The sequence below is a fragment of the Caloenas nicobarica genome, chromosome 1, assembly GCF_036013445.1.
Source record: "Caloenas nicobarica isolate bCalNic1 chromosome 1, bCalNic1.hap1, whole genome shotgun sequence".
Taxonomy (NCBI): Eukaryota; Metazoa; Chordata; class Aves; order Columbiformes; family Columbidae; genus Caloenas; species Caloenas nicobarica.
Window position 1 is genome coordinate 146,857,963 of NC_088245.1, and position 27,767 is coordinate 146,885,729.

The window sequence follows — 27,767 nt, forward strand, 5'->3', positions numbered from 1 at the left end:
TGGTGCAGGAATATGCAAACCATCAGGAGTTATCTTTGTATCAGGAGATGCAATTTTCCTTATCTAATTACAAAGAAAGGAGGAAAGGATACATAGAAATCTTCTATTATTTATAAAATTGTTTTATATTAATGTGTTAGATTTGTTTTATCTTCTCTCAAGGAAAAATCTGTTCAAGCTCTATAAATCAAACGTATTCTTAACTTTTGACAAAAACCCAAACAAACTACTCTTCATCTTTTAAGCATATAAAACAAAGTATTCTGCTAGAAGCGCACTGGCAATTTACATTTACTTTGACAGTGCAGAGGCAAAGCTTTCATTCTAAAAATTATCCCTGTAACAAACTCTAAGTGGAATTAAAACCAAAGCCTTCAAGAGTTGTGTATACTCTTGATCTGTTGAAAAACACCAACCAGCACTCCTAACTCCCAAAGCTAGCAATTTAAGTACACACAAAAAAGGTGGGAAATAATTACCTATCCAGTATACCAGTGAAAGCAGAAAGCCAATTAACTGTGACTACAATGTGGTTAAGGTTATCACAATCATAAATTAAACATCACATTTTTGAGGAGTTGCATGGTTGAAAGTGGTATATCCAAAGGTATAGATATAGCACCAGTGGACAGGGCAGACTTTTAAACTCACGCTTTTCAGATTAAATCAGTATTTTTGGAACTGTGAATACCCCTCTCATTCAAAAAACAATAACCATGCAATAATAAGTAGTGATGGTGATTGTATCACTCATTGTTTAAAATACCTGAGGTAAGATATACTGCCTAGGACATCCATTTTGTGGCACAGGTTTTATTTTTCCTAAACACAGACAAATCCCACTCATGTGGTAAAGTCTCCTCAGCATTATGCAGAACTGTATTTTAAATAAATCAGTGGACTGTGGAAGAACACAGATCACAATTATAAATCAGAAAGCATAGTATCTTGTACAATATCCTTGGCCCTGTTTGAGCAGTAGCATTGGACCAGATGACCTCCAGAGGTCTCTTCCAACCTCAACCATTCTATAATTTTGTGATTCTTGCCTCTAAACAATCAACATGTGCTACTGAAAAAGATGCAGGAACCCTCCTTAAAAAAAATCTACAGAACAGTCTGTTCAAGTGGAAGGTTTCTTTCCAAATTCCAATTCCTCTGCCAGTTAAGCTTCGCTGGTGCATTCTCTTCTATTCCCTTCTAAAGGTCTTTCAGGAGAGTCTTTTATATTGTAATTGGATTTTTAAGCCATTTTCTCAAGTGTGACTTAAACCTTGGTGTTATCATACATGAGCTGTGACTCTTTTTTTTTAAAGAGGCTAAAGAACAACTAGTACGCATATATATTTGTTTCTATGCAGCTTTAGCAACACCTTTATCAAAAGTAATTAAATCGTATCAGCTTTTTGTTTTTGAAATAAAGACCTACTTTTCAGTGCCACTAGTCAGAATCTTTCAATATATGCCTGTTGCCTCCATACAGATATGCTACATCCTAGGACTCCTAGGTCACATCATCAAGCGAAGTGTGGTCTGAAGACTGGAGTCAAGCTAACTGTAATTCTGTCCTCAACTATTTATACAGCTATACCTTATTTTTAAATTTCAGTTCCTCAGGGCTTCCCTTTTATAAAGCTGAAATGAATTTTTAAAATCATATATAGTTATAAATGCAAACCCATTATAGGTTAATAATTCGTATCTGTATTACAAGATCAGAAACACTTACACCCTGTTGAGATCTTTAGCTATATTGCTTGGACCTGGCATGGCATCTTCAGGTTTGCATATGCTATTAAAGTTGAGACCTTTTTGAACGCTTGACTGCTTGGTGTAAAGCTGATACGGAATGTGCGAGAGGAGGCGTCCAGCTTTAATGCTGAAACAAAAAAAAAAAAAAAAAAAAAAAGAGGAACAGGTTACTAGTTAAGACATTTAAAAAACCCCTCAACCTCTTATGCTAAAAAATGTGTCCTGTACAATAAACTATTACTTTGGACATTATCTTTTGCTGTTCTGCTATATGTACTTGCAGTCCCTTCCACAACCCCCTTCCCGCTACTAAGTGGACTGAACTGAAAAGCAATTTGTGATGTGGTGACTGGTAGTACTAAATATATTCACACAGTTGTGCTGGTCAGTTGTCTACATCCATTTCTCCAACTGATATACACAAACCTCACATATTTAATTTCAAAAATAAAATAAATAATGCCCCATTAAAAAATCTTGGTGAGTGGTCCAGGCTATTCTAACTAAGCAATACTGAATGAACTCTTTAACATGGAATAACAAAATACACATATTCCAAGCAAATTTGAGTAGAATTCAAAGGAGGTGAGCTAGGATGTGGCTTACTATTAGAGGAACTACTTTTTCAATTCCAAAAGGGTAATTACTCCTTCTTGTGAGGAAAATTCCCTATAGAAATCTAGACAGAAGAATAATTTCCAAACAGACCTTCCATAAATATCTGAAACTGCAATTATACTTCAATAACTGCTTTTGAAGTGGTATCCTCTCAAAAATACACCACAGCATTATTTCATCTTTCCACCCTGATGCCTGCTGCTGGCAGAGGACATAATAGCCTTTCCAGCCTGTATTTCACCTCTTCTTCATATACAACTCTTTATATTGAACACTGGGTCAGAGATGCTAAAACTACCTACAGCAGAGGAACTTCTCTCCTATCAAAGAAGTTTATATTAGCATTCAGTTTTGAAGATACAATTGGATTCAAATTTTTAAAGATAATTTAGCCTAGTGAGATGCTGCTTTTCTGTCCTCCAACACCTGAATGTTTTATTTTGGAGACGTGCTTTTTAACTAGCTCAAATCTGTACTACTGTCAAGGGAGCTGGACAGTGGAACAAAAGCCCTCAGGAGCTTTCTTGCTGCAATTAGAGAAGAATATAGTGGGAGATCACATTTCCCAATTAGATAAATTAAAACTAGTTAGGCATATACATAGAGACCTAGTAAAGTTTCTATGGCAATATGATAGTAAAAACAGCCCTAAAATTATATCAATTAAATATTGTTTGATACATGAATATATAGCAACATTTATATAGCAAAGGAACATAATTTACATTAAACACTGCTAAACAGAGTTAAAAATACACATGGTAGAGTTCCAAAGCTTTATTGTACAGAAAGCGGTGATGCAGCAACTAAGCTTTTACAATGCCTGGTTAGACTGTTTCTCCTATCATCACGTGAACCCGGGTGCATAACCACCCAGGTAATATTTCAAAATCATTATTGCAATTTCGAGGTGATTAAAACCCCACATTAATTTAAGAACTTGTTCATGCTACGATTTTAGCTACTGGAGTAGCTGTGTTACTAGATCAATACACAGCTGGCTTGGGTTTTTTTCAAAATGTTTAAAGATGCAGCAATAGGAATCCTATTTTAGATGCCTCATTCAACATCTTTCCCCATTCTACACTCCCCGGATCACAGAATTCATAATCACTAAAAAGAACAGGTTGGAAAGGACTTCCAGAGGTCTTTAGTAGAAACATTGCTCAAAGCAGGGTTATCTTTAAAGTTAGATCAGGTTGTCCATGGCTGAATTCACCTGAATTTTGAATATCTCCAAGGGCAAAGATTCCAAAACCTCTCTAGGCACGTGTTACACTGCTTACTGTAATCTTTTCCTTATACTCAGTCATTTTTTTTGCTGCAACTTGTGACTATCACCTAGTCCCCTTGCTGTGCATCTTGAAAAATCTGTCTCCATGCTCTCTGTAACTTCCATATATGTAACGAAAGACAGCAATTAGATCCTCTTCTAATCTTCTCTCCAAGTAGAACAAAACCAGCATCCTCAGCCTCTTGTCATATATCATATGTTCCAGGCCCCTATTCCTGGTGGTGGTTCTCCTCTGAACTCACTTCGTTTTGTCAGTATCTGTCTTGTACTGAGTAGACCAAAATCAGACACAGAACTCCAGATGTAGCTTCAGAAGTGCTGGACAGATTGGAAGAATCACTTCCCTTGACCTGCTGGCTATGGTCTGGCTAATGCAACGCAGTATGCTCCTAGCCTTTATCTCCATGAGGGCACAACTGCTGCTTCATGGTCCACCAGGACCCTCAAGTCCTTCCCTACAAGGCCATGTCCTAGCCAGCAAGTCCCTAGTGTCACTGGTTGCGTGGAATTAATTCTGTCCCATGTGCAGGACTCTGCATTTGACTTTGTTGAATTTCATGAAGTTTTTGTCATCCCATTCCTCCAGTTTGTTGAGGCTCTCCCAAGTGCAGCTCTGCTCTCCAGTAGATCAGCTGTTCCCTTCTATTTGCTGTCATCCACAAACTTGCTGAAGGTACTTTTCACTGCATCACTGATGTCCACATTTTTAACAAAGACATTAAACTGCATCTGCCCCAGTATCTACCCTTCAGAAATGCCACTTGTAACTATTTGCTAATTTGACTCTGAACTGTTGACTGCTACTGTCTGAGCCAGGCAGTTGATCCAGTTCTTCACCCAGCTTATCCAATCCATATCTCCCCAATCTGACTTCCTCAACTCCCCCAAGAATGCAATGGGGGATTGTGTCAAAAGCCTTACTGTAGTCAAAGCAAACCTTATCTACTGCTCTCCAGTTGTCCAGCCATCTCACCACAGAAGACAACCAGGCTGGTCAGGCATGATTTGCCACCCTGGATATTAACTTCCAGGAAGGTATCTTCTATAGTCTTCAGTGACTGAGGTGAAGCTCACCACAGTGCGGTTCCCTGGATTCTACTTCCTTCCCTTTCTGAAGGCAGGCACAACATTTGTCTTTTATGCAGTCTTCTGGAAAATCTCATCTGATTGCCACAAATTTTCAAAGATGACAGAGAGTGGTGTAGCACTGATATCAGCCAGCTTCTTCAGCTCCCTTGGATTCATTCTATCTGGTACTGTAGTTGTATATGTCATGTTTTGTTAAGTGAACCATAATTTATGTTTTCTATACCTTTGGTAGCAGTTCTTTTCTCCAGACTCTACAGTAGGCCTTCAAGGCATGAAAGTAACCTTGCCACTAAACACTGAAGAAAAGGCAGTATTGAGTACCCCAACTTTTTCCATATCCTTTGTCATGAAGTTGCACCACCACTCAACAGTAGGCCTGCTTCATTTGCTTCTGATATAGCTATAAAAGCAATCTCCTTCCCCTTCAATGCTTTGCTAGTTTCCAAAAATAGTTACTGTGTTAGGTTAACACGGCATCTCTTTTGAAAGCTGTAAATGTTTTAAGACTGGTAGCTTTCATTTATTCAAATATTTTGCATTCTGGATACTCGATCAGAAAAATAAAATGAAATGCGATGTACCAGACTATTTTTTTCCCCCGTGGAAATAATTTTAATCTATTTTTTTCACATTTGTGTTAGATTAACAGATCTTTAAGGAAAATCATTCACTCAATCTGAAAATAAAAATAAGGAATCCACAAATTCTACTGGTAGGTCCTTCTAGTGGTTAGTTACCCTCAATCTCTGAAAAGTGATTTTATTACAAATGTTGAAGAACGTTTGTTAAAAGAATATTCACATTTGAAAGTCAAGCTCTCAGATCAGGTTTTGTCAAAATTTAAACCACCTAAGTAACCTTCATTTGACTTCCACTAGAAATTGCACAACAGCCTTTTCAAGCTACATAATTGTGTCACGTATTTTTCAAATACAGGAAGAAAGATTTAGAAAGTAGGACTGCCTGGATGTCTCTTCCTGCATTTGTTGGAGAAATGGAGAGGTAGCAAAACCATGCGAGTAGGAGAATACAGAAAGAATTATTTCATTGCTAAAGCAACTACATATTACTCTGCAATACTGGATTTTGCAACTACTGTTACCACAGGATCTCTATGTGATGCTAATTAAACCAAAATTCTAGAGCTACTAGCATTTAACAACAGGTTTATGAGAATCTGACTTTAGACCATAGTTCAGAACGTTCATAGTTCAGATTATGCAAAGCTTTTAATGCAGCAAGAAACTTCAACATATGCCTTACCATCCTTGTATATAAGTAACTCTGAAAAATCTTATCTTACATAGTTCACACGGCATATTCCAAATTACTGACATTTTTGGTATTTTACCTTAATGTCTTTTTAGTTGCTCTCAAACAAAAAATGAAAATAATAGCCATTGTAGTAAGTGCTGTGGTAAGTTCATTTGGAAAGCAGACATGCTACAGTGATAAGCACCAAAAAAATACATGAATTCATTATTCATTCCATTATCAAAGAATTCAAGTCATATGCAGAAAAGTACAAGGTTACAGAGACAAGAAACAAAAACTAAGACACTGAATTATCAATTTGCAACCTGAATTCAGTCTTTCCTGTGAAGAGAATGTGGCAGGTACCATAGTGAAAAAAGATAGCATGTGATCCTGTAATTAAAGACTAGATCATAATGTGTACACACAAAAAAATAAATCAAAGCTCCACAGACAAACGACCTTTTCATTTTGCAACCTTGGATGACAAGACTGAAGATCTAATGACACTGCTTTACCAGCTATTTGTGACATTAACATTCTAGGGTTGACTCTTAACCAAACTAAAAACAAAAAAACCCAAACCAACACAACACAAAAAAACCTCAAGACCCCCCAAAAACCAGCATATTGCACTAACATGATGTGCACGTGAATATTTCAAAAAATTTGGAACCTTTACATCCACTGCACCAACTTTCACCAACTTATCTACTGAGGAGAACTTCAATATTCCATGTACAGAGACAGAGTATTTAACCAGTGAGTGTTCTTCAGTACTGTTTAGTGGAAGGGGAAAAATGAGGGGGGTTTGTGAAATTAGCTTTTATTACAGATTCTAACACAAATCTTGTTCTATAGAGACAGTGAGTTCCCTGTCTCCTTGTACCTAACCCCATATATCTGTCTGTACTCAGTTCTTCTGATTTATTCAGCAATACAACATTTCAGAACAAGGAGAAGCAGAACCTGAACACAAGATATTATAAGGAAACTTTTAAGAGATTTCATACATTAGGTTCTAGCAAGTCTCTACTGAATGTATACAAATGGATTTTTCCAACTTGGTTAAAATTATAACAAGCTTTAATGGCATCAGTGAAAACAGCTACATTTTTCAAACAAAACCACACCTACCACCAGTTTTCCAAGTCCTTAAACTCGTGGATGAGACCCTATATGTGTTTAAAAAATGTACCTAAAGTCTTTTTCAAAATGAGGAACCTATCATTTCTGATTAAAGACTAAAAAATTTACCTTAAAGATACATGACATAAAACAGTTGAATCCAAAGGACTGAAAAATCAGCAAACTGAAAATAGGAACTGCAAATAGGATTTTACAAGTATACATGCAGAACAGTTCCTTGTCTGTTTCTGCTGGTCATCTAGCAAAGAGGCTAGTTAAGAATAGCATGACAGTGGCAAAATGACTTCCAGAACATATTCATGCCTGTTCTATTTCCCATGGATTCCTCGGACGGCATGCAAGCCAGATTAACTGCTCTGAGCCTGGCTATCATCTTTTTCAAGGACCTGAGGACAACTTCAGTTGATTCTATACATTCCAGTGCATGGAGGAACCAAAGAACATAAAGTATTTGTAAATAAAACTTGTAAGTTTGTTTTATTTTTTTCCTACAAAGTCACAACATGATAAATGTTCAGATGGATGAATTTCAATTTTATGAAAATGCTTTTCAATTTACATGCTTTTTCATTTACAGATGACATGAAACTTAGGCAACGCACATGACAAGAGGTTAAGAAACAATCACCTGGTATCTATTTAAACATACTGAGATGAAGGCTGGTCAAGTGATTGGATATTGAAGAGAATCAACAGGATAATGTTCAGCTTCCTGATATGCCTGAAACTTTCTGGATATTCTTAGTGAAGTTTCTTAAGGAACAACCACTAAGAAGCGTATCTTCAATGTAATAGTGTTTTTTTAACTCAGCTGTTGCAAGGACAGATTTATTTTAAACTATACCTTAATCTCAAAATGCAATCTTCTACAATGCTGTTTTTCCAGACTTTTCTTCATTTTTTTTTCTAAAAAGAGAATCTCCAAAAGCAGTAGACCTAAACTTACCTTTCCATGATCCACTCTGGCCGAACTACTTTTTCTCCTTTTAATTCTTTTATTTTGGCATTTGGAAGATTCGTGGCAATGATATGAGTTGTTTTTGATCTGGAATAATACACATGGTATTGGCCTCCATGCAACATCATTAGCCGTCTTAATTCATCAGCTGAGGGATCTATAAAATTAAAACCAGAAATATTCCTGTTCTGTGTCAGCAAATACAGTAATAAAAATAACTTTAATTGAGAAATATGATGCCATGATCGAAAAGAGTGCAAACCACTGTTTTTTTCCTGAAAAACCTCACAAGTTCTTCAAAGAACAAATCAGAAAAGCATTTCTGAAGAAGTGTAGAAAACTGTCCCTGAAGAGACTGATTGAGAATGTAAACGTGCTACTTGTTATAGAGGATCTTTCCACAACGTGTGGTAGGGGGAGGAATACTCAAGTAGATTTAATACTAAAACTACATTAAAAACTACATCAGGATAACACAAAATCAAGTATTACATTAACTCACACTTATCTTTTCACCAGAGTTCAGGAGAGTAGTTTATACCCAAAAGTAACAGAAAAGAATTAATATCAAAAGGGTTTAGCAACAACACAGAACTCCTACTATACAATTTCTGATTTACTGAAGCAGTTAACTCACTCTTTCCTTACCAGGTTATTCTAGAACTGTTACAGGGAACAGAGAATACCTTAAAAACTAACGACTCTTCTTATCCCCTCAATCATGTTTAAAAGAGCACTTGTTTTGCAAACGGCAGGGGGGAGGAAGAAAAAAGTTTTAGCTTTTGAAAAACCTTTGCAGTGGTCTCACATTGGCACCAAAAAGTTTAGGTCAGCACAAATAGAATGTTTTAAATAGTAATTCTGGCACAAGATATGGGGGTGGGGAGGGGGGAAGAAAAAAAAAAAAAAAAAAAAGTTTATCAATACAGGAAGGAAGACACTGTTTTTTAAAGAATAGTTACAATTCCTTCCAGGGGCCTACTGTCAACTCTCAAAATATTTCTAACACTTGATCGTTCCTCTAACTTTTAACTAAAAATAACACACATTTTCTCCAGGTGTTATCTTTCCTACTCCAGCCTTTTGGACAACCACCTTGCAGAGCTCTATTTAGGAACTAGTACCTTGAAGAATATGCAAATGCTAGATTTTCACTAAAGAAACTGCCTGTATCAAAGAACTGATTCAGATGTATTAATAGTTTAAAATGTCCACCTTAACCTTCTTCAGCCTGTTTGGGCCCTGTGCTCAAACCAGCACTGCTCCATACCATAGAAGCTGTACTCATCGGTTATGTAATAGTCACAACATTCCTGGCATAGGTCCCTGAAAAAGGCTTCTGGGAAGTTTCAAAAAGGTTATTAAGCTGCTTTACAGAACCCAGGAGAAATATGAACATAAGTATGGTAGATTAAAAACCTTACTCCAGTTAACATGCACTATCAGTCCATCACAAACAATGCATATGTATGTCTTTTCTCTTGTGCTTCCTTCCACTATTAATGGGTTCACTGTCTCAAGCATTACACCACTCTGAGCAAGAAAACCCCAACATATCTACCCAAACATAAATTTAATGCATATGCTCCAAATCCAATGCAACCATCAACAGCTTGGAAAAATAAAGAATTAATATATGTAGGAGTATGGAGGAAGTTAAAAGGTTTCATTTCAAATAAGGTCACAGAAAGTTGGAAAAATTTACTGCTATTTCTATCAGTGATCATTCATGTAAATGATTTGGCAAAGTAATATTTATATTCGGAACCTAAATCTGATTTTATATTGAAAATCTTAACAATGAAATACAAAGTAATATAATATACAAAACATATACAGTAAATGTTATATATTTAACTTAGCTGCAAACTCAAGTGTTTTACAATCATTTACTCCACTTAGGATGGTAAACAGAAAGTAGAAAAAAAACCTGAACAGATCCTTAAAAAAATAGAAGCTTCACCTGTAAAGCCGTTGACATAGATGGCAACTCCACTAAAGATACTTGATGAACTTCCATCCCTCTGGTGCTGTATGGCTGAATCTGACCGGAACTGATCCTCCAACTTCTTAACCTTTGCCGACATATACCCGCCCTAGTTTTTAAGTTAAAACAAAACAAAACCAAACTGTTGATGGCAGTCTTATTTTCTAACATTTACAGGCAGAAACTCATCAATTATAAGACTGGAAAGGTAAGCAGCATTCCTTCAAATTGATTTTGGTTGACATACAAAACGCATATTCTTTTTCTAAATGAAAACCAGCAAATCCTCCACACTAAATTCTTATCTACAATATAACTGCATCTTTTTACCAACAGGGCGGATTTATTTCATCCTTCTTTAATCTTATCCCATAAGAAGAAGATTCTATCTATAAAAAAGATTCTATCTATATAAAAATTATTATACAATAAAAAGAAAGGAGAAAAAAGAAATAAGGGAATGATGCAAGTTAGGATGCTAAATCAGAGGGTCATTGCCTAAAGAAACAATGTAGAGGATATTCATTAAGATCCATGTATTTTCAGTTCTTAAATATACATGAGGCAGTAGTATAATAAACATTTATGTAAATTAGGCACCTCAGTTATTGTTTGTCCGATTATATAGGATAACCATAAATAATTTTAAAATTATTTAGTTTGGTTTTTAAACGGTGATTTAAAGCTATTCAAGGGTCTGCACTTATTAATAATGCAATTTAGTCAATAATTGTGAAGGAAGACTTCACAACCTGGTAATTTTAAAAATTTATTTTGAACTTAATTACATGTTTTCAAGTGAGGCAAAAAGGTTTAAGTTATAGCATACCTTTAGCATATGTAACATAATTGTAAACCCTTTTTAACCACAGTGCCACTTACTACTTACTCTTCTTCAAAAAGAGCCACTTGGTTTTGAACATACCCATATTCCCCAGCCATCGCCATCGGCAGCTCGTTTCCGCCATCCACCTCGCCTCATACTGAAGCTTCTGCGTAGGAAGAAAAATGCTCGATCAATTAGATGTTTAGAAATATCATCAGTGGCATTTCAATGATGCATTACAAGTCATCTACAGATTATCACAAAGATTACATTTTTCAGTGGGCTTCACTAAAGTATATGAGTTACACAGTTAACCTAGAAATTAAAAATTGCATAAAAACCTAGTTACTCAGTTTTGCAGTAATGCATAGTGTAGCAGCTATGTATCAAAAAACACACACACATTTTGTTCTATTCACCCAAGCCACAAAAAACTCATTACAATGTTGAGCTTCCATTATGATTTATTAAATTCTTCCTGCTCATCAAACATCTCCTATAATAAAAGGTTCTTAAATATAGTTGCTACTGTTCATGCAAAATATTGCCCAAGTCAGGAACAACCTTTTATTTCCTATTTGATACTATCTGCATGGTGGGATGCAGGCAAACACCTCCTGGTAACTAGATCCATTTCACCAGCGGATTTACAGCTAATCATAAAAGGTCCAAACACTTGTTGCTCCAATGCAATACATCACACAAAAGCGAAAGAAAAAAACAAAGGCTGTCTTATGGTCAATAAAAGCCAGTTGTTTACATGATCTAGCATGACCTATAGCAAGGTTTGTGATTTGTTCCTTCGGGTTTTTTGTTTGCTCGTGATGATAAATAAATAAATAAGTAAGTACACCCAACCAGACAATTTGCAGATTTTCTTTATGCAAAACACTTATCCTTGGACCATGATCTGTTGTACACAGCAGTGTCCCCAGATGAGCTATTAGTAGGCTAGAACAGAACTGGTGGAGGGAAAAAAAACCCCACATTTTGGACTGTGGCCAACTGTGCACTGCACCCAAGTGATTCACATTAACTATAGCTGTTGTAACACTGATTTTAAAATATTGATTAATGATGTAGTAAGATCACGAGGTCACTGCCTGCTATTAAATCTCTCACTTTCTACTCTAACCAGTTCCCTAAATAAAAACAGTTTTGTCTTTTACAGCTATCAGCTCTTGAGAGCGTGAGGACAGGACTCTGAAACTAAAAGGAAGAAGATTTAAGGCAGTCACCTTTATTTTATTAAATATTTCATTTCTATTCCTATATCCTCCATAAAAATGCACAAAACTACAGTTAATACACAGAAGGAAGTCAACCTTTTTTTTTTTTTTTAAATCCTTGTCTGCTTTTGAGAAGATACCTATTCTCTGGCCTATCCATATAGCATTCTCCAGTAATGGAGCACAGAAGCTTCACTCAGTCTCCAGCCTACCAGAAAGCACACATGGCTGCAGATGAAGATAACGCATTTTGGTAATTTTCCTGTCCAGGCATTCTACTGCACTGTTGTGGAGACTGCCTCATTTATCACATTAAAATTTTGTTTCCCCTGAACCTGGCTGAAAGTTGACTTCTAGCTTTTGTCTCTTAAATCCACTTTGTTCTAGAGCCACCAAGCAGGCATACTCTGAAATCCAGATAAACCACCCTGGATTGCAGGCAGGTTTGATTGCAGAACAAGACACAACTGCAGGAAAGTTTTCATAAATATGATCGTTTTCATGGAATACTGCAAATATGCCAAATTAGGCAACCACAGAGTTACAGTCAAAGCAGGTATAACTACCTTGAAAAGACAAGTTTCAGGACCTCTGCAAAAACAGGAACATCATGAGGCACCTGGTTCTATTATTCTTAGAGTTGCTGTAATTTGATATATAACCTACACACATGTATATAATTATGAAGATTAATCACACATCAGGGAGATGGGCTCTATACCAAAAACCAAAAGAAAGCAACCCCTACTCAGTATATTTTTTCTTTAGGTACCTGCATTTCTTACTCAGAGACCAACTTTTAAGATGCTGTGCTTCCTGAAATTAATTTTTAGTGGTTTGGATTACATCTAATAGATAACACAGAACTCTTAAGGAGCAGCGAGCAAAACGATGAGCTAGATGACCACATGAAATACAAAATCGACTTTTTTTTCCTGTAGAGTACATACTGGAAATGGCTACATGATTTATTTCATATGGAAAATTTGTATTTTTCCATCAGCTGAAGTCTATCACTTCTGGCTAAGAAGTTCTCGGAGAAAACGGAAAAGTTTAAGTTCAAGAAAAAAATCCACATTTATTAATGAAAATGTCATCTAGTGCTTTTAGATATCATAGGTATCAGTGTGAGCTCATAAGAGACACCAGAATCTTAACTATCTTAACTACTGATTACCCCATCTCCTTCTTAATAAAGGATGACAAAGTCTTAAATTAAAGAGTGAGTACTAAAAGGATGGAGGGTCTCTCTTCACAAGGAGCCACACGGAGAGAACAACTGGCAACAGATACAAGTTGCACCAGCAGAGGTTTCATCTTGATATAAGAAAGAAATTTTTTACAGTGAGAAAAATCAATTACTGGAACAACCTCCCCAGGGACATGGTAGAGTCCTCATCACTGGAGGTTTTCAAGCTGCAATTGGGCAGCGTGCTTGATAATCTCATCTAGGCTTCCCTGTCCATGTAAGGTTGGACTAGAAAGTCTTTGGAGGTCCCTTCCAATCTGGGCTGTTCTATGATTTTAAGTCTATGAAAAAAAAATCTCATATGAAAATAAACACTTTGGAAAAACAAAACCAAAACAATGGAAGAACCTTCAACCTTCAAAACCATATGAAATGCATACTATAAGCCATCATAACATCAGTCTAGCAAAAAGATGTCCTTTATTCCAATCACCAAGATCTTGAGAAGATAGGATTTGATAGGTAGTTCCTCTGACCCACATATAGACAACCTCTTGCTTAAACTAAAATACCTAATGTCTGATAAAGTGAAGAACTGCCTTCATGAGGGTAAGCTTTTTCTGAAGCCTTGAAACACATTTAATTTTTATTCAGGACACTCGAAGCTGAGGAAGAAAGATCTCTAGTCTAAAAGCCATTAGATCAGAACACTACAACCAGTAGGGCCAATCAAAATCAGAATTACACATACGTGCCTGGTTTGAGTAAAACTAGAAATCAGAAAACAAGACCATTTTAGGTTAGTGCGTTAAAAGCATGATTTATCAAGTGCACAAAAGCTGTCTTCCAAGAGCCTGCGAAACTAGAGAAGCTAGGCTGTAACGCCTGCTTACAACATCTGATAATGATTTATCATTTCCTTGGCAGATGTGATTTTTGACTCAGCCAGTCCACTTCAATTCTAAACACACAAGTTAGGAACATGGTATTTCAGTGACTACTAGATGCCTCTGGCTCATGTCTTGAGTTTGTGGATTATTATGCTGATATGAAAGCCTGGGAGACTAATTTCCCCCTTTGTAGTTCCAGGAACTGAATGATGAAACAAGGTTTCTGGACTAAGGAGAACCTCCACTACTGAAGACTTGTGCTTACAGTGCAAATTTTCCCTTGAGAATGAAGATAACCTCTACAGCTGCCTGGCTGAAACCTAAGGAGTAAATGAGCATGAGAGATACATTGCACAGGACATACTAAATCAAGAGGAAAAGTTAAGCAAGATTTGAAACATTCTCACTGGTTCATGAAGAAAGAACTATAAGAATGATGTGATGCTCCCTCCATAGGAATCATGATGAAGGGATGAATAACATACATACTTCCTAAAGAACCCTTGAAGTGGGGGCAGAAGGCAGGGGAGGAAAACAAAACAGGGGACTTAAACACCCACCGCAAGCAGGTCAATTTCATTCAAGAGTTCATCCTTCTTGTGATTGTAGTATCTAACTTGTTTCAGAACTATTTTTCTCTGTTTTCACAAGTGCACAGTGACTCAGTGAAAGTGAACCACCATAGTTACTATTTTTCACGGTATCTCTAGAGCCTGAAGGACAGGCTATAATATGACCCTTCGCCTAGAGAAAAGCTTTTTAAATAAAATTGAAGTGCTCATATTCTAGACCCGTGAACACAAATAAATCTTCAGCAATTAAAAAAAGAAACCCCAAACAACTCTGAAATTGCACAAAAGCCTGTAAACGTAGAAATAGCATTCCTAGGAATGGAATCCAATTTTTCAGTGCAAGAGAAACATTTCAAGAAAAAGAAAAAAAAAAAAAAAAAGAAGTTAAGAATGCCTGTGATCAAAATTAACATAATTGGCCCTGCATCTCTTTCTGGACCACATAAAAATGGTAAAATCTTACCATTCTACACAATAGGGTTCTTTAACTAAAATTCAAATGTCTACTGTGTGATCCTTTTCAAAACTGAAGCTAGAAGAGAAACTAAGGGTTTTGCTGCTTGTATATGACTGGCTCAGAAATACTCAATACAGCCCACTAGGAAAAGGTGTGTAACATCCTTTTGCACTCTGCTTCATAGGCTTAGCATTTTACTTCCCAACCCACAACCACTTAATCCTATTATTATAAAGACTGTTAATCAAAGCCTACAGATCAGGTAATGGAATGAAATGCTAAGTCTACATCTATAAATATGTCTGTGTATACAAAGGAGTTGCACAGCAACTGTAAGATTTCAGATTGCAAAACAAGGAATTTAGATGTGAATGTTGATATTAATACTTGGTTTAATCTCTCCTGTAGCACACACGGTCTGATGCAGGAAAGTTATTTCTTTAAAATACTTTAAATTCAGGATGGTATGGCTCTAAGACAAGTAAGTGGCTTTCCATTACCTCAGACAGTTGGGATAAAACAGATAACAAAGTAACCCAGACCAAAACCACAGGTATTATGGGGGAAAATGCTTGGGAGCACAGAATACAGATCTCAATGACTCTATAAGAAGTGAAGGTGGATCTTCATGAGCTTTTTAATTCCAGGTCAGTACCAGCCCTGTCCAAGCTGGAGCTGTCTCTGCCATACTCTTCAGCATTCCCTTTTCCATGTACATGGTGCAGAGATATTTCTGCTGCCTCTTCAAGGAGCCAACTTGCATCTGGGAGAACATACACTTTCTGGCTCTGCACTGCACGGAAGCAAACGAGCTATTTCCAAAACCAAAATGAGGCTACACCATGACTCAACAAATAACTCCACCAAACTTGTGTCTAAATACATGGCACAAGTAGCTTCTAATCCAGATAATCCAGTTTCAGGTAACTGAAAGATGAGTGAAAGTACAACACATTGAAACAGCTATTTTGCATTCCTGACCAGTGCGAACATCCTGTCAATATCCTCTAATGCAGAAGAACTTGATTTAATGACCATACTCAAACACCACAAGCCTTATTCTTGAAGGTGTAACTCTACTGCTAACGAAGTATGGATAACTCGTGCCACTGCTAATGAGTATCAGAATTTTTTGCTTGAACTGTAGATTGAATCCACCCCAGCTCAGCACGGCTTAGAAGTTGTTTCCAACAAGTGGGTATTTTGTGGCCTGTTTGAGTTTCATGCATCTACATTCCAGCTTCCACATCAAACTCACCACTCTACTTGGCACTAGTCTGCAAGCTCTTTGAGGAAAGAACTGTCTTACGTGTTTACGCATTTCTCAGCACACAAGAGTCCTATTCTTGGCTGAGTCTTCTGGAAAAGAGCTACTGCTACAGGGTCTAATACTATTTTCTACCACATATTGAAAAGTTCAGAATTCAGTCAAAGAATCTAAAAATAAAAAAGATAGTTCAAAATGTTTTCAGATACTGTATTAATCCCGTGATTTTAGACACTTCAGAGTATAGACCACTGTTCCATATTAAAATAAACTAATTAGTATGTTGCGAAGCAACTAATTTTATTCTAGGCAGGAAATAAACTCTCAGGGTGAAGGTTCATAAGATGGTCAAGCCAACTTGATGGCTAACTGCCACCAAAAGGGATGGTTCTGCTCCTCAACCTCTGCTGGCCTAATAGGCTCTATCTCTTCTTCCCAACCTCTCCACTACCTCTGGACTCACATGACCCCAATGTTCATACTGGTGCTATGTACAATTCAGTTCACTAAATCAATAGAAAATTTACATCATTTTATGGGCTAGTTTCCTGCTAGTTCAGCAAGCTGAACTGACTCTCAAAAGCATCAGACAAAGCCAAAGCAGACAGGCCAGAAACGAGGAATGGATGGGACATTTTTTATTGCCAGTGGGATCTTAATATTATCTTAGAGACCAACTTCTAGGGTCATGGCTATAACAGTCCAACTGTGGCATAAATGTGGATACAATGACCTAGCTACTCTTCACTAACTGCCCTGCTTATGTTTCCCCCCCCTTAATAAAGAGGGGTAGGCTACCTCACCTTTTCTACAGGGCAAAAGTTTTCAAAGCAAATTACAATCGAACAGCTCCCCATCATAAGCCACACGTGCCCCTATGATAATCACTTCTAATAACAAGCACCTGATGTTACAAAGTCAACCAGCAAGTTCTGGTTTGCAGTTCAATTTTTGATATTTTAAAGCAATAGAAATGAAATCAGCTGAAAGACACTTGAAAAATATCTGTCCCAAAACATAGTCAACACCACCCCCATCTCCTGTCAGTAAACCTAAGAGTATAAACTAAGAAAGGACAATCATTAAAATCTTGGACAAATTAAATATAAGACACAAAACTGTTAGTGAGCATGAGAAATTTAGAAGTAGTGTTTTTGTAAAATAGGAACATCCATGACATTTGCTAGAAAGGTGAAATACCATACAATCCACATAAAGCATAGAAAAATCAAGTCCTTCAGAATCAACTCCTTATGTGACTTATGATGACTATTCTAAAACTGTGTTCCGTGCATACTTTCATCCGAGCTTGACAGCAAAGAAATGATACTCTGACCTTCAGTTCAGTCACTCCCCCAGAAAGAGACAGAGGAACTCTGCTAAACTAATTCCATTTCCAAACTGACTATTTTTGCAACTCAGAACGATCTTTATTTCAGATCAGTTGACCTTAACATCAAGGACTCAATACTCAGTAACAACGAAGAAATATACATGTATTTTGACCTAAAGCAGTTGTACAACAGGTAACCATTTACACAACAGCCGCACAGGACAAAAGTGTTTAGACCTTTTCACAACTGACTTGGAGTCTGGGACAGATGACTCTGTTAATTGTAACAAATTAAGAAACTATGAGCACAAGGAACAGAAAACAGCCTCACTATATAGTCTGCAACAGCTTTGAGCAATCTTTTTTTTGAGAATATACTCTTTTTGCTTTTATACACGGCATTTGAGACAGTTAGTTCTTCGAAAAATAGCAAGCCAGATTCAATTTGAGACCAACTGTCAATGTTTCATTCTCCTCTATGAGTAACACTCAGGAGCACCTACAGTCCATTTAGAGCTTGTCACGAGTAGTGGTTCAACTTGGTTGAATTTTTCTTCTGCTCACAGAAGACTATGGCTTCAGTTTCTACATTTCTGCACTGTTCAGTAAAATTTCCCGCCCTCCTTCAGAATTCCTCAGTGATGAGTGGCTCTTCTTCATAAATTTTCATTGCTACATTTAACCATGTAGCTCAATACACTTTTTAGTTCAAATATCATCTCTTTAACACAATTCTTCTAATTGTCACAATACACTGGCAGCAGACTTCAGCAACTGGCTTAATTATTTCTCTTGTGCACTCACATTCTTTTGGAGCTTCAACCCAAAGAGGACTTAGCACACTCGCAACCTTTGTAACAGCTTCTAAATGCCTAGATTCCAGAATAAAATCCATTAAGTAAAATCACAATAAGAAGCATAACTTGTGGAATTAGGACTCTCAATAGCAACATAGTGAATGGATTGTAAATCACCAAAAGGAAATTCTCTTTCTCTCTTGGGCTTGAGTACCTGAAACAATAAGGAGGATGAGTATATGACTTGTGTATTCTTCCTTCAAGACCCTATGTTTAGCTGTCTATAGTATTTGAAAACAGAGAACAGTGTTACTCTTTTCTTTGAAAAGGAAGAGTGGAATGGTCATTTTTCTACCTAATATATCAATAGAACTTTTTTAGGAAGTTTTCAGTTTGTGCACTTCTCAGTCAGACAACAATCCAGTCCTACAACTCACATCTTACACAAGAAGCCTATGCTGAAGCATAGGTCAAGCAGCCGGTGCGTAGCATAAGTAAAACATGATCCCTTCTCCCAAATACGAGAACAGTTGCTGCTGCTGCATGATTTAGGGCTTCCTTAGAATTCCTCGGTGCAACTGAAGGAAGCATCCTTGTAAAGCTAAAAGAAAAACTTAACAAGGCAGGAAAAGTGGGTAAGTAAAGGTATTATGGTCCCAAATAAACAAGTGGAAAATTTTCACAAGGTGATCAAAAGAATCTGTGAATGCTCTGAATTTGTTAACACTGAATTAAGAGGAACTGCTCTGGCAAAAACCCCTGACATACATTATTTTCAGCTTCCCCGGATTCCCTAGACTTCAGACCAGCAGACTGGTGGAATCTTGTCAAAAGAGACTATATATTTTTGATTGATTTTATGTATTTGTTTGGTTATAGATGTGTGTATATAAATGTATGTGCGTGTGCGCATGTGTACACAACAAACTTATCTTTGTTGCTGACCGGTTTGATTCTTCACTGCCCAGACTAACCACTTTGGTAACGTAGAACACCATGGAAACAAATTTGCTCTCTAGGTGAATCCTCTAACTAATGTAATGAGAAGGCACCACTTCTTCTCTACAAGTTATTTTTTTTAGAAGTGTCATCTTTGCGAGTCTCATGTGGTAGTAGATGTCAGATAGTAAGGAGGACTGTCTCTCTACTCACTAAACGTGTACAGCAGCACAAATCTAAGAACTCAAGTAACTTTATTGGCAAAAGTATTGATAACTACAGATTCAGTATTTAAATAGGCAGATTTTCTGCTCATGGCAGCTTTTGAATCACATTACTTAATTCCAACTGACACTGCATATTCAAGTTACTAAATGTTTTTCTGGATTTGCGTTTGAAACTTCCAAAGCTGCAAAATCTTTTCTGAAATAAAATCTTCACAAGATATGGCTTCTGTTCTTAGCCTTGAAGTTCTAAGTTTCTACTCAAGTTTTTGACATCTTTTATTAGTCCATTATTTGTCATCAACTCAGACCAACAAGACTTAGAGGAATCAGATGAAATTACTAAGTGGAGAGATCAGAACAAATGGAAATAGTTTTTCACCTGTTGCCTGATTTATTTGCGGATTCTCTGACACAGGGCACCAAGGATGTTAAAAGTCCATATGGGTTGAAGAGATGAATGAAATAAAAAGCCATTAAATATTTTTTTAAAACGGTAACAAACTACAAGAAATCAGAATGTCAAGGCAAAGTATCCCTAATAGTTTCTTTACTACTATCTAGGCAAACTTTTGATCTGATACAATGTATTCTCAAATTTTCCCCTAGATTTTGAAGGAAAAGATAAAGCACAATGCCTCTATGTTCTCCTGGAAAAACACGGTTCTAAGTTCTTGTTCTTGGGACAAAACAAAAATGCTCTATTTCTTAGGCACCCCTAAATAAAACTCAAATCTGAGTTGCATTCTTGGCATGAAGTGGTTTTAAGTACATCTGACATCAAACAACAGTGTTACACTGCTACTTCCTCGAGACAGATCGATACAAAAAGACCACAGACAAAAAGCGGCCTACCCCAGGCAAACATGATGTTTGTAGAACTTAGGTTAAAAATCAATGCAGAAATTATAGGAATCATTATGGAGGGGCAACACTTAAAACTTCTAATTCCTGATCAGCTAGAAATCAAAGTGAAAAGTCATTACCCCTCTCTCTTTCCCTTGCATTGTTTCATAAGAATGTTCTTGGAACTGCTTACCAAATAATGCAATTTCAGCATGGAAGTCTAGGAAATAGTGACTGAAAAGCCACTCTTTCCAGTTTCCCAATTCTCTAATGTTTCCTGAAAACAAAAGGCAGATGCAGAAACCAGGAGCAGTATCCTTTCAATACAGAACATTATATTAGTTCTTTAGTTCAACTGGGAGTTGAATTCAAAAGCACAAAATGGCAAAATACATCTACTGTACTTGGTAACTGCACTCATCATTTACCTTACATGCCATGGTGTCATGGGTTTTCCTGTTTTTAGGAATTATCAGTGATTTCATGGTTTTCTTTAAACGGCAACAGCTCCTAGGTTTCCAAAATGATATAAGTGGAGTACAACCAAGATGCTGATTCATCGTGCCCTGAACAGCTGATCTGAGTCACCTCAAAAAGATGAAGTCATGAACATGGTGGACAAAACTTTATTTTACTTTGGATATTCACTGACAACTACAATCTCACAAAAAAAATTGGCAAGAGTCCTCAGGATCCTGCCAAAATACACCTCATATCTCACCCTGGCAGAATACTGCCGATCTTCAAGTCAACACTGAAAAACCTCAGAGCAGTTGTCAATCCTACTCTGCACAGCTTCAGCCCTGCTTTCACATTTTGGCATTCAAACCAACCCACCTGCCTTTGCAAAAATGACTCTGCAAGGTACCTGAGCAGTGTCTTACCCTAAGCAAAATTAGCTTTCTTTCAGGATTATTTACCTTCATAAATCAAGAAGCTGAAAAGGTCTGCACAAATTCAAGCAGACCAAATAAGGAGGTTACAGCAGATAATTTCCGTATGTTGGGAATTGGTTGAAGTTTTTACAGATAGCTGGGAACACAAAGCAAAACCAATGCAGAAGAGTTAATCACAATACAGCTAAGCTTTACTTATGCAAGCAACTAAATTTCAAATCACCAGCTTCAGCACTATGAAATAGGTAGAATACCAACTGGGAGACCCTGAAGCTTTGAGAGAGGAAATTATTTTTTTAAAAAAATCAATAAAATAAAAATTTAATAAAATAGTACTTTCCCAAAAAACTAACACTGAAATTCAGGGACTGTGGTCTGCTTTGGCATTTACAGCAAAGAATACAGAAGATACAACAATCCTTTCTATGGGTATACCAAAGTAGAAGTATCCTCTAGATGATTGCAATGCTCACAGATGCCTTAACTACAGGAGCAGCAGTCCTTATGTTAGTTTTGAAAATACAAGCCACAGTAATGGAAGTTATCATCACAGCCTAGAATTTAAAGCTGTTCTACACATTCACCTCTCTTCCACTGAAGAGCAAGAAAGAAAAACGGTTTCCTAATTCTGACTTCTATCTTATGAGCACCAGTTACTCCACGCAAAATACAGAAGTAGGGAAGACAGCAGACATGGGAGGCCCTCCTCCCTAAAAACATTTGTGTCTCCAATTAAAATGCTGTCTGGTATCCACAACAGAGCAGAAAGCTGCTCTCAGGGAGCAGCACTTCCACAAGTATACGATATTACTCAGGTTTCAGAATCCCTCACGCTCTTTTGCATCCACTTAGATTTGCTTTCTTACTTTCAACTTTCTTTATAACTCCATGGCCACTCTCATTTCTATTTGCTTCCAGGCTTCCTCATTTTGCTATGCTTTGCTAAACACATGGCACTATCACCAAACTAATCTACACTGTATTCTTCAGAGAAGGTTTCAACATTTGGATACTGAGCTCCCTTGTTGTATCTCAGGGAAACACACCGCTAAGAGCTGACAGAGATCTCAGTGATAATAACATACACCTTTAATTAAAAGAGAAAAAAGTTCAATATAAAAAAAATTCATTCTTCATGAAATAAACAATAGCTGACAAATTAAACTGGGAAAGCACAAGGCAGGGTCAAGAAAGTTATTATTTTCCTGCTTGGCCTGAACAACTGATATATTAAAAAAGGTCCCTGTAATCATACTTATTTCTTCTACCTACTCAAAACCTGGTTTTGTGTTTGAATCATTCTTACTTTTTAAAATCTCTCTAGTACCTGAAAGATTTGAAATTTCCCATGAAGTTTCTTTAAAAAAAGACATCTAGGTCAAGGGATCAGAAAATACTAACAAAAATCAGCACTCAGTTACAACACACTATCACTGCATCAGAACAGGCTGTGACTAAGTAGGAGTACGTACATACTATCCAGAAAGATGGACTGGTGCTATGTTTGAAAGACCAATTACCAAATAATGTACTGAAGACATGTAAACAGGAAAATGTACTATCAGTTCACTATCAAGGCTTGAGAAATGCTAATGTGGTTTTTTTCCTATCAGAGCTTTACTTTCAAAACAATCTATCTTCATGTAGCTAAACATCAGTGAGTCACAAGGCAGGTAGGCACTGTGCCTCTACTAATACTGTCCTACCAATGACCTCCAGTCTGACAGTTTGGGATTATTTACTAACAGGGATTTGGCACATTGTCCAGTGGGAGAAATGGACTGAAAGAAAGAACAATATGGTGGGAATGGGTAATAACTATATGCTTGCGACAAGATGGCAAAGAATTTGTCGAGATTTGCACTTCTCTGTTAAATATCATAAACCTTAGTAAACCAGAACTATTTCAGAAATAAATTTTATTAACTATAACTTCTTGCAATTAATCATAATTAGGCAACTGTTTAAAACAATTCCATCTGAGCAACATTAGCATCTAAATAAATCAAGAATTTGGATTGTAAAATTACAATCCCCTGGTTTTGCTTCTTTGGACTACAATACCAAATTTGAGATTGGATCTGGATTTCAAATCAAGATGTGGAAGACACACCAACTCATCTTTTAATTAAGAAAATCTCTCATTAATACAAGCAGAGTATTCACAGCCCTGTCATTTTGAAGACTTTGACATTAATTCTCAAGCATCAGAAATAACTGAATATCACAGCATACAACACAGGTTTTCCACTGGAAAAAATCATGTGCTTGTGGTATTATCTTTCTTTCCCTTCTTAAGGTTAACATGCCATTACTGCGCATCTCTCATCAGGGGCTTTTTGTTTAGTGTCACAGGTCAAATCAATGGTAACTCTATAGCAAAATGCACCAACATTAGATGGGGCAGGGGTGAAAAAGCATCAGTGAACACGTTTGTCCCTCGGTGTTTGGAAGCACAGGCTTACTCATCAAACACGGGTCTCTTCCCTTCAGCACACTGGTTATATCCAGCACTATTGCTCAGCAAATACAACTTGCAATGAACACGATGAAAAACCGCAGACAGACACATGCTGCTGCAGCTGAGTGCCACAGTGCGTGGTGTGTTCGAGACGGGCAAGGCTGCACCAGCGCTTGGGCTTTCCTTCTCCTCCAACCTATTTCCCTGCAATGACCCCTTAGCTGGCAAAACACTCGCAGCCTCACTCGGGCTCTGCCTTGGGGACCGTGTTGTGTCTGAAGCGCAGGCCTCATGTGACAGGCGCACACACACACACAGGTGCCGTGGCTGGCGGGGGAGGGGCAGGCGCCGGGCGGGGGTGGCTGACCCAGACATGCACACACCTGGCACACCCTCGGCAACTTGCAGCGGCGCGCCCGCGCGCGTGCCCAGGGGCCCGTTCCCCCCCCCGCCGCCTCCCTCCCCTCGCCCGCGCGCACACCCTCCCGCGCGCGGGCAAGCGGGGCTGAGCGAGGCTCCCGCGCCGGTTACATAACCCCGCGCGCCACCCTTCCCCCTCCCATCCCTACCCCCACCCCCCACGCCGAGCCCCGCGCTGGGGAAGAGCTGCGGTGGGGACAAGGGGGAGGAGGACCAGGCCGCGGGCCCAGGGAGGGGCTGAGGCAGGGCAGGGGCTGCGGGCCCCGCGGCTGCCTCAGGACCCCCCTTCCTTCCTTCCCGCCCCGACCCCGAGCCGCCTCCCGCACGCGCGCGCCGGGGCGCGCTCGCGAGAGCCGGGCGGCCATGGGAGCCAGGGCCGCCGCGCCGCCAGGGGGATGGCGCCCGCTCCGGCAGCCCCGCGCCGCCGCTCACCTTTCGCCGAGTCCCAGACGCACATTCCCGGCGCGCTGCCGCTGCCTGCCCTGCCGGGCCGTGTGGGAGCTTCACATCGCGGCTCCCCCCACCCCCCCCCCCCCGGCACGGACGCACGCAGTCACCGCCTCCCGCTCGCCTTCCTCCTCCTCTGCTCTGCGCTCCGGCCGCGCTCTCCCTCCTCTCTTCCTTCCTTCCTCTCTTCCCCCTCCTTCTCCTTCCCCCTCTCGGTGTCCCCAGCAGCAGCAGCCCCTCCTCCCCCCGCCCTTCCTGCGAGCGCGTCACGAGAGAGTCTCGCGCCACCAACCGCTGCTCGGTCAACAAGCCGGCGCGCGCCGGGCAGGCCAGCCGGCCGGCCCGCCCGTACCGCCCCCCCGCCCCCCGAGGGCGCCCCCTAGCGGCTCGCGCCCCGCGGAACGTCGCGTGCGGCGGCGCCGCCGCCGAGAGGGCTGGGGAGCTCTCACACCGGGCACGTGACGGCGGGGCGGGGCGGGGCGGGCGCGAGCAGCTCGCGCGCCCCTCCGGCTCGCCGCCCCCGCGCCTGGGTGGGCTGCGGAGGGCGCGGGGCGGCGGCGCCCCCTGGCGGCGCAACGGGCGCGCCGCAAAGCGCGGGGGCTGCTGCAGCGGCGGCGCGGGCAGAGGTGTCGCGGCGGGACGGGACGGGACGGGACGGGACGGGACGGGAGGGTAGCGGAGGGAAGGGCGCGGGTCATCGTGCCGAGAGTAGCTCGGCTCTCCCGCTCCCAGTGGTGGCCGGGAGCCAGTCGGCTGGCCGGCGGAGGCGAAGGGCGTGCGCTTCTGCCTGCAGTGTGGCCGCGTCCCCCCGTCAGCGCGGCGGGCAGGACCCGGTGCTGGCGGGCGGTCTGCAGGGAAGGGGCTGGCTGGTCTCCTGCCCCCGGCACACGCACGGCTCCCCTGCCTGGGGCCGGGCCGCGCCGCAGCCGAGCGGGGGGTCTGTACTCCACACCGCCCTTCACGGAAGAAGCGGGCGGGGAAGGCCCGGGTGGGGTTGTGGCGGCGGCACTTTTTGGGGGGAAGGTGAAGGGGCCCCCCTCTCCCCCCCGCCACGGAGCTTCGGCGGTGCCCGCCGGAGGGGCCTCCGCTACGCCGCCCCTGCAGCGTCCCTGCCGCGGCCCCTGGAGGGGTCGGCGGGTGGGGGACTCGGGCCCCGCGCTGTCCCTGCCGCGGGTGGGCCCGAGGGGCTGACGCCTCGCCAGCCTCACACTAGAAGGGATTTCTCCCCCGGGAATAGGGCATGCTTCTTGCCCTCACTTGCTGGGCACGGGAATAACACCCACTGGCTCCTCACATGTGATTCTGTATTTTTTTTTTTTTTTCATTAGCTAGGTTTCTAAAAAGTGGAACGGTGCTACCTGACCTTCCCTGGTAACTTTCAAATCCTGTGGCCTTTTCAGCCCAGTTTGATGAAGGGAAGTCAGCCTCGACAATACTAAGCATTACGAGTTTCGTTAGAAAGAGCAGCAGTGAGGCAGCATGAGAGCCCAAGGTATAATATAATAATATAATAATTTCCTTGCTGACCTTTCTAGCACCAGCCAGCACACTCCTGTGCCAAACCAGTCACAGCACGTCTGGGCCCTTCCATAGTTCCTCCCCAGTTACAGCTCATGGAACAGCACTGGGGAGACTGTGAAGTGTGCCTGTGGGGAGGCTGGAAAGAAGACCAGTCGTGGGAAAAGACAGGATATGTGGGGATCCTTGTATAGGAGAGTGGGTGTTATGGTGGTATGGGAATGTAGGGGAAACACGACACAAATCCTTAGGAAACCAGGCCTTATTATAATAGTTATGCTACTTACAGAAAACTTGTTTGTAACTGAGTTACCTGTTACAATTCTGTTATATGCGATTTGGTTTAGAGATAGAAAATAGACCCGGTCCTACAACTGCATCCACTGAGAGAGATTTGCCCGGAGTCCCCATTGATGCTGGGCAAAACTCCAGTTTGGCTGGAGGCACAGCAGTCTACCAACATGGGCTCGGTTTCAGGGATGAAGCTGTAGGTGTATTTCTCTGTAAGAAACGTGCTTATGTGGAACCTTCTTTACCTGCATTGCTAGAACAGAGGAACAGTTGTCCTGTTCTGTGAAAAATGTTACAATTTCAAGTATTTTTGTGTTCTGCACTGTGTGGAAAAAACCAAGACCTTTATGAATGTCCAGACTTTTCCCCATAGCTGGTTAGATACTGCTCAAAGTATCCAGGTAGCATAAGGAAAAGTCAAGTTCAGGTCTGCCTAGGTCAGTTGACCATCAGCTGTTTTAGCCACGATGTGTTTGCTTCATTTCACTTAGAAAAAATATGTATAGGAAACCCTCTAGCACCTTCATGAGAAAACCTCATATATTTGGCTTTCTCACAGTATTTTAACGAAACTCCTCTTCAAAATGTGGGTGTTCCCTGCCAGAGGGAAGCACTAACTAGAGTTTTGACCAGCTTTAACCTGTAAAATTTTAGAGACATTGTGACTGTCTGCTTTCTGTCTAGTTTTCATCTGCATTATATTACCTGGAAAAAAAAGTTCTGAAAAATACTTTGTTCAGAAAAGTTGCGTTATATAAAATACATCCATTTCACTGGGACAGCATTTTCCATTTGTACTGAGAAATGCATCTACCCATCTCAGTCCTTGCCAGTCTGGAGCAAACAAACCGTTAAAAGTACCGCGTGACTGGATGTGTGTATTATTTTTTTCCTTACAGAGCTATTTCTCTAGGGGGCAGTTGTGGAGCAGAAAGGCAGAAAGACAAGTGGAATAGGGATTAATTTAGTTTAGCAAGAACAGCTTTAAAATGGTTAGTCAATGATTATATTTTATTTTTAAATAGAAGCTGACACATAAGCAAATTGTAAGAGGAACCAACAAT

The 27,767-nt window shown here is 40.0% G+C and overlaps 1 protein-coding gene across 2 annotated transcripts in view; it reads right to left on the reverse strand.

Moving 5' to 3' along the window:
- Nucleotides 1-24,958, reverse strand: part of REV1 (REV1 DNA directed polymerase) — a 61,497-nt gene extending 36,539 nt beyond the window's left edge. For both annotated transcript variants that reach the window (XM_065651117.1, XM_065651026.1), the window contains exons 1-5: nucleotides 24,880-24,958; nucleotides 11,027-11,093; nucleotides 10,078-10,210; nucleotides 8,103-8,271; nucleotides 1,730-1,879 (exon numbers count right to left, since the gene is read on the reverse strand). In XM_065651117.1, the coding sequence (XP_065507189.1) occupies nucleotides 1,730-1,879; nucleotides 8,103-8,271; nucleotides 10,078-10,210; nucleotides 11,027-11,083 (509 nt within the window). In that variant the 5' untranslated portion in view covers nucleotides 11,084-11,093; nucleotides 24,880-24,958. The remainder of the gene's footprint in view (nucleotides 1-1,729; nucleotides 1,880-8,102; nucleotides 8,272-10,077; nucleotides 10,211-11,026; nucleotides 11,094-24,879) is intronic.
- Nucleotides 24,959-27,767: the final 2,809 nt, after the last annotated feature.